Raw genomic sequence first — 8,230 nt, 5'->3', positions numbered from 1 at the left:
CTTTCCCTAGAGATACTTAACTGCAATGTGACAACAGAATAAAAGAAAAAGCTAGCCAAACAAGTAACCAGAATCTAGACTGAATTCCATATACAATTCAACCAAGAACAGATTTCTCAACATGCAACTAAGCCAAAACAGAAGAATGATGACTCTACTGGAACACATACAAAGTCCATCACTTCACAGTATTTAGTACATTGTGTTGTCAACCACATTTGTGCCATGTGCTACTGTAAAGAATAAAAGTAATTTTCCTACCATGCGTGCACAGTCATGGTTTTGTTCCTTAGGATCACAGCTTAAAGTTAGTTTTTTTGAAGAGGCATGAAAATGTTTCTCAAACACATCTACAGTACAAATAGATCCCTTATATGAATTGTATATGGCTTAACGAAGAGGTTTTTTAAGGTACAGCACAGCACACGCAACACAGGAGGGTGACACTGGTAACCAGCCTCCTCTGACAGCTTCACTCATTTCAAGATAAGTATTGTCCTCTGTTTAGAATCTTGTTTACAAAGCCATTAAGTATTAAAGAACATAAGAAGTTATTCCAGTTTTCCAAATCAAAACCTGCTTGCCACAAGAGAGGTAGCACTTGAATCTGAGTTTCAGCAGGCTGGATTGGAAACTGAGAGTCACTTGACCTGGCCTTCGCCATAGTTGAAAAGACTGGACAATTAAACCTTAAAGAAAATAATTTCCATTTGATTATTAATGGAAAGATGAACATCACTCATTCTTATATACATGCTTTTTATTTGTTACTTATGTGGTAGGCAGAGGCATCCAAACCCACATTCATGATTGAGGCTACATTTTCTTCAGGGTGCATACATACATTTTATTTGAGAATATATCAAATTACAGACTTAACTTACTAAATGAGTATAAAATAATGGAAGGACAAGAAGTAGTCAGAAGTTTTAAATGTATTATCTTTTAGGAAATTAGTAATTTTGTATATATACCTTCAAAGAGAAGGAAAACGTATAATGTTAAATAATCGCCAGTTTTCAGTGCTTTAAACACTTAAAAGCCATTAAAACTAAAAAGAAAGACTCCATCTGATGTCAAATGTAGCTAAGCCAGCCCCAAAGGTCAAAAAGGAAGTTTATTTTACTTTACTTTTTAAAAAAAAGCCCATAACCATATAGCTTCTGCTTATTAAGGTCTCTGAAATTCTTAGGACAGAGAAAGTTGGAAGACAGTCACTGTCACTGAAAACACTCACCTTTACATTGTGCATACTCATGATGTTACCACAGTCATCCATGTACTGCTTCAGATCCTTGTCCTGTCAAAACACCATAATCATTGTTCAGTACGACTGTGGACAGCAGGTTACATGAATATTATTTATTGTTAGAACCAAAATAATTCATCAGAAAACTGAGTTTTCTGCCAAAGACTTTCAATGGTAAAAAACCTAAGAGCCTGAACATGCAGAAAACTCTGGCTTTCCAGGGGATACAAACACCCATTTTCCAGCAACCTGCATCATCTCAGACAACATTATTTGTTACTGCCGCCTTCTCCATCTTGTGTGCACCACAGTATTTTGTGGAATTGTTACATTCTCTAATTACATTGGAAGAGCTTTTCCTCATCTTTCTTATTATGCTTACATATTCCAGCACATTAAACAAAAGAATATCATTAGGTAAAGTTTCACTGAGAAAGTGAAAATCTACAATGGAAGAGGTAAGCAAAGGAGATATGTAACTGTGGTCACTAGCTTGAAACAGTTGTTAGAAAAAGATGGAATGTGTTGTTTACTTCAAAGCACCCTTTTTTTCCTTAGCTAACTTGTGAGAGTTGCATCATAACAGAAAAGTATCATCTGAATAGTAGTGTGATTATCCTTTCTTACAGGTAACAATTTTGGTACAATAGGCAGTTTGTTGAGGCAGGTCACCACTAACTGCTATTAGTGAAATTCCGAAATGATCAGAACAGGATTTAGTCTTTACAGCAATTTAAGAACTGAATACCCTTTTCTCATTTTCAGCTAGCTGAATGATTCTAAATGCAGGAGAAAACTGTAATGGTCCCGCTATTTTTAAAAAGAGTACAGAACTTGGTTATGTCTTTATTACTTAGAAACAATAAACTGAATGTAAAGCTCGCTGGTTTAAGCACTTACCAGATATTCAAAAACAAGAGTCAAAGACTTGTCTGTGTGCACAATATCGTGTAAAGTAACAATATTTGCATGCTTCAGATCTTTTAATAATGACACTGCAAAAGAGAATCATATAATAAATGCAAACTCACGAAGTAATCGCATTTCTAGCAAGTTCATACATATATAATGTTTTTTATTTGAAAGCTTTTTTAAGAACATAATACTCATAGGATTAAGTTAATTAAAAATGTATTTAATCAAAACACCAAGCAGGTATTTGAGTAACAAACTGTAAATATTTCCTAAATTAAACTTTTCAGGCAGTAGTCATCATTTGTTAAAATGTATTCTGAATCACTGAAAGCTACTCACCAATAATAGTCTAATTGAGTATGAAATCATCCATTTATAACACTGCATATGTGAACACAACCACACCCCTCCATAAAGTAAATAAATCTGAAACATTAACTCTTAATACATCTCAACTAGTTTTTCTCATCAAAACTACTACCAATTTCATTAATCTCCCACATAGCCTATGTACTTCCAAGTACCAATAGAACTTGGGTCAAAAAGAAATCCAGAAATATCTGAATTCTAAGTGAAAAAAAAAGTTATCACCTTCTCTTATGGCTGTGCATGGTGCTCCCTCTTCATGCTCCAGACGGATTTCCTTCAGAGCTACCAGGTTCTCTGTCAATTTACTTCTCCCCTTATAAACTGTTGCATAAGTACCCTGCAAAATGGAAAAAGAAGGAAACTTATAAATTGTTCCTTTACTGAAAGATAACTTAAAAAAGAAAATATAAACTTCTATCTGAGGTTCTAGTAGGTTTCATTTTGGATATGATTAGCTTTTACAGTGTTGCCTTTTGATGCATGTAAAACTATTTTGTAAGCAGAAGTCTGAACATAGAGAAGCTACAAGGGATGTGCAGGCTTAACAGCTCTGAAAATTACACAGGAAGCTATACACTGCACAGCCACCAAAGGAGTCAGATCATGTAGCATTAAGTTCACTAAGTTCACTGCTAGGATCACTTATGCTCTTGAAAGTCTCTATTTGATTAAAACTACCTCAGGTACCTCTAGACTATATTGTAGTCATGTTTCCAAAGGCTGCAGACACACTCATCCATTACTTTTATAAAAACATACAACTTTTTTTGATAGCTTCTTGTCTTTGTTACCTATTTTACATGAGAATTTTTGGGGGGGCGAGGAGGAGTTTTCCAAGTTTCATTTTGGTTGACATAACAAACCAACCCCAGTAAATGCAAAGAGGAAGCAATAAAGTTACAGAAACTGTCCTAGGTTCCAGTACAGTACTGTAAGGCTCTACATAGGGATCTGGACAGCCTGGATCAACAGGCAGAGGCCAATGGTATGAGGTTCAACATGGCCAAGTGCCGGGTCCTGCACTTGGGTCACAACAACCCCCTGCAACACCCCAGGCTTGGAAAAGAGTGGCTCAAAAGCTGCTCAGCAGAAAAAGATTTGGGGGTGTTAGTCAACAGCCGGCTGAAGATGAGCCAGCAGTGTGCCCAGGTGGCCAAGAAGGCCAACAGCATCCTGGCTTGTATCAGCAATAGTATGGCCAGCAGGAGAAGAGAAGTGATTGTCCCCCTGTTCTCAGCACTGATAGGGCTGGACCTTGAATATTGTGTTCTGTTTTAGGCCTCTCACTACAAGGAGGACACAGGTGCTGGAGCGTGTCCAAAGCATGGCAACAAAGCTGGTGAAGGGTCTAGAGAACAAGTCTTACAAGGAGCGGCTGAGGGAACTGGAGTTTAGCCTGGAGAAAAGGAGTCTGAGGGAAGACCTTACCACTCTTGACAACTACCTGAAAAAGAGGTTGTAGCGAGGTGGATGTTGGTCTCTCCTCCCAAATAACAAGTGACAGGGCAAGAGGAAATGGCTTCAAGTTGTGCCAGGGAGGTTTATAATGGCTATGAGGAAAAATTTGTTTACAGAAAGGGTTGTAAAGCATTGGCACAAGCTGCCCAGGGAAGTGGTGGAGTCACTATCCCTGGAGGTATTTAAAAGACACGTCGATGTGTCACTTACAGACATGATTCAGTGGTGACTTGGCAGTGTTAGCTTAATGGTTGGACTCGATGATCTCAAAGGTCTTTTCCAAACTAAATGATTCTATGATTCTACATACCTGGTACTGTCCGCTACACTTTGTAAGCAAGTGAGATAATAAAACACTCCCACAACTATGACCTGCTAGCTACTAGACTAACGCTCCTCCAGACAGGCAATGGTATGTCATGTCTAGAGATTCATCTAACAACTAAGAGAGGCAAAATAAAAAATAAATGCATTTGGAAAGTAAAATGTTGCAAATGGAGGACTGGCTGCAATATTGATTAATGGCTCAATCAAATTAGACAGGACTGACACCTAGTCCCTCCTGAATTCTACAGTTTCTCTGAAAGTCAGAGGCTGAGCGGAGATAGAAAGCTGTACTGCTGCCGTCCCAGAAGGAAAGGCAAACTCAGTGTTACGTACTTCACTTGGCAGCATTTGTCTGGCTGCCCAGCTCAGGTATGCATGTTCTCTACCAGAACATGCATAGCTACTGCCTGCTCCCTGCAAGTGCTGGCTTCTTGTCCAGCACGCGTGCTCCCTAAACACCTAACTCGTGGCAGGAAGACACCAGACTTAACTAGTTTTACTATCGACAGAATAATTTTGTCTATCTGTACGCAAAGCCAGCCTATATAAGAAGGTCACAGATCATTTGCTAATGGAGTCTTTCTCTTCCCCAGCTCAGTGATGTTTTTCCTGCTTTTTTTTTTTGTGCTTATTATATATGCACTTTACGTGCTTTATGTGGCTGCGACATTGGTACATGTGCTGAATATGTTTGGTTTACTGAAAAGATAAATTCAATATTTTGAGGGACGTGGAGATTTTCAGTCAACATTTATATAAAATTTAATGTAGACACTGTCATCAAAGCAGCAGTAATTTCAAAAGAAAGCTATACATACCTCTCCAAGCTTTTCTAACTTGATATAGGTTTCCATTTTTCCAAATCCAATTTCTGACTGCAATGAAAAGAAATAGAAAAAAACCGTGATCACTAAAACTGCACACTTTATTTATACATAATCTAATCAGCAAGCTAAACTTTGTTTCAGAAAAATACCTAACAATACTTGACCAAACACATTTATTTCCTGAAACACACATCTGTTTATCCTGACTTAGAGAAATACTGCTGCACCCTGTTTTATGGTCTCTTACTTCTAATGGCTGGTGCATAGAGTTACACCTATGCTATTGTCTATGCAATATTGTACATGTATACATAAAATACAATTACTGTAAAAACTTTTTTTTGTATTTCAAAGAAAATATCAGACACAAAGGATAACAAGTCCTCACTTGATACTTTTTATAGCCTTCTTCCTTTGATTCCTACTAAGCCTTAAAAAAAGATGCGCCTTTGAAGCAGAGCACAATATTCATGTACTGTAATTAACATCTGCTAGCAAGCATTCGATGACAACCTCAGAATAATGAGTCCTTGGATTTCTGTTTTTAAAGGTTAGTTTGAAATCATGAAAGGACAATGCAGCAAACGCACATGTGCATGCCACAGCACTGCTGGCAGGTTTCATTTTGGACTTTTAAGCCCTGAAAGAATTTTTAAAGGACAAACCAAAACATCCTTGTGACACTAAGCTGATTCCACGCACACACCATATTCATTAGAGGGCACTGTTTTTCTGTCTAATTTCTGGAAGGTAAGGAGAAAACTTCAACTGCTGTCAGGGCTCAATGTTAAATGAGCAAGGGGATTTAGATCCAGCCTCCAAATACTATATTCCACTAAAAAACTTCTACTAGAAGCATACTTCACTGGCATCTGAAAAGATGTTTGGGGAAGTCTATTCCTAGTTCAATGCTACCTCAGCAACTTAATGGTTCATGAGCTAAAAAATTCTGGCACAAATATTTAACTTGCTACATTATTATTACTTCCAGTGTTTTGACCCAATCTTTTATTCTTTTAATATTGTTCTTGTAAAAGACGACATGCAGATCAGAGCTTTAGTCTAAGCATTCTAAACTGTATTTTTTCAGAGGGAAAAATACATGATAAAACTAAACCACTGCTTTGTTATAGACATTATTAATTCACAAAGAATAAAATAAAGATATTTCACAGTTAGTAAAACTAATTCACTACACGTTTTCATATTTTTCAGCAAAAAGAAAAAGCCATTAAATCAAGAAAACAAATAAAAATGTGTTTTTCATAAACCTATCCAGCTTTTCTCTGTAAAGAATTTCTCGCCAATGAGTTTGCTCGGGACCTTAACTAACATTAAGAAAGCTGGTAGATCAAATTATGACTGAAATAATAGCTTTTGTAAAAGTAAGACAATAATGGGGTTTTTTACTATTTCAGGGATGTACATATTTTATATGAGTATCCAAGATTTCTAACATTTATACTCCATATGACAGTATAGGAATCCTCCTTCTGCCATTGCCAAGGAAAAGACTGATTTTTTAAAATAACACAATGATCTAAAAAGCTATATACAAATTTATTAATTCATTCTCGTAGGAATTCATGAAAGCTTAAAAAAAAAAAAAATCTATCACCTCAACAGCAATTCTGAGAAAGAAAATTTGTTATTAAATACAAATAGAACAGTGAGGAGGACCTGCCTTCAAATTATGCTGCTTTAGGGCCTTCCTATCACATGAGAGCCCCAGCCTTGACCTAAAACTATGTGGCCTACTTGCTCAAACGGATCATCCCTGCTCTAAAACCCAGAAGGATTTAAGTATGCACTTCGGGAATTGAGTTTAGCCGCTGATTTCAATTGGTCAAGACCTTCACTGAGAAATGACAGGGCCCAGTTTGCAGAAGAAAAATGAAAGAAAAGGTGACATTCTTGAATGGATTTTGACACGTGCACACTGAAGTTCAGGACGTAAAAGCCAAAGTGTAAATGAAGCTGAATCGTACCTATGGTATACAGGCATCTGGACTAAATGGAATCTGAAGATCTGAAGGGTTGGCTAGCAAGGCAAACGCATTACACTTACTAGTGATGCTCTACGAGAACGTCGACTCATTGGCTGATCAAACGGTGGGCTGTTAATCTGCAACTTTTCAAGATAGCCATCAGGTATCCTGATGTCAGCAGGCAGGGACAAGCGCTTGTTCAAATCCTGCAGCAAATAATGGTAAAAAGAGAAGAGTCAAGTATAATTCAGAATTTCCTAAAACATCTTTTAAAACCTATAGTGTTACTGTTTTTCCAGTGTTACTATTTAAAACAGAAATATTCATATGAATGAAAAAAATCTCAAAAATTGGTTGAAAAACATATTTTCTAACAATCCTTCAAAGTGCTTAGGTATAGGTAAAAAAAAAAATCAGTGCTTTACGAACTCATTACTCTAACAAGAGGAATGAAATATTAAAATGTAATTAATTACATTGTGGATAAATATACCGAATTTATTTGAATACTCATACCTACCTGGAACACCAGAAACCAAGAATTCAGAAGCTGGTCCATAAATTTGTTTTTCATTGAGTAATTACATTAGATTAACAAGAGAAATTCATGACTCAAAATACATCACCCTCTCTGACTACTAGAATTTATAAACTTGCTTCAGTTTCCAATTCTCCAGTCTTACACAACAGAATCACTTCATTATTAGAGCCAAACTACTACAGATGTTAGTACTTTTTTCTATTTCGAACTCTACTATAGGATCTTTAGAAAACCAAAGTGCAATTATATAAAAGCAGTTTTTCCTTACATAAGATTCTGTTTTTCACCAGTAAGTTTCTCTAACAATGACATGCATTATGTCTAAGATAAGAGGGAAACAAAATTTGCTTGGCAAAATTTCTTTGGCAAGTGTGAAAAAAAAAAAAATTTTTTGGGGGAAGGGACTGGGCTTTTTTTTTTTTTTTTTCCAGTTTGGCTTTAATCTCAAACATGCCAGAAAATGAAATATCAAATATTTTCTTGAAGCGGCCACTCACCACCACAGACATAAGGGCAACATATCCAGACTCACAAGAAATTAAAAGTAATTTCTGAA

At 36.5% G+C, this 8,230-nt stretch overlaps 1 protein-coding gene across 4 annotated transcripts in view; it reads right to left on the bottom strand.

Moving 5' to 3' along the window:
• Positions 1 to 8,230, bottom strand: part of CDK17 (cyclin-dependent kinase 17) — a 53,790-nt gene that overhangs the window by 7,675 nt on the left and 37,885 nt on the right. For all 4 annotated transcript variants that reach the window (XM_010136622.1, XM_010136624.1, XM_010136625.1 and 1 more), the window contains 5 exons: positions 7,214 to 7,339; positions 5,137 to 5,193; positions 2,756 to 2,870; positions 2,150 to 2,244; positions 1,238 to 1,300 (listed from right to left, as the gene is read on the bottom strand). In XM_010136622.1, the coding sequence (XP_010134924.1) occupies positions 1,238 to 1,300; positions 2,150 to 2,244; positions 2,756 to 2,870; positions 5,137 to 5,193; positions 7,214 to 7,339 (456 nt within the window). The remainder of the gene's footprint in view (positions 1 to 1,237; positions 1,301 to 2,149; positions 2,245 to 2,755; positions 2,871 to 5,136; positions 5,194 to 7,213; positions 7,340 to 8,230) is intronic.

Source organism: Buceros rhinoceros, unplaced genomic scaffold (genome assembly GCF_000710305.1).
Source record: "Buceros rhinoceros silvestris isolate BGI_N320 unplaced genomic scaffold, ASM71030v1 scaffold1515, whole genome shotgun sequence".
In the NCBI taxonomy this organism is placed as follows: domain Eukaryota; kingdom Metazoa; phylum Chordata; class Aves; order Bucerotiformes; family Bucerotidae; genus Buceros; species Buceros rhinoceros.
The sequence above is the reverse complement of the archived record's forward strand: the minus strand, read 5'-3'. Positions and strand labels throughout refer to the sequence as shown.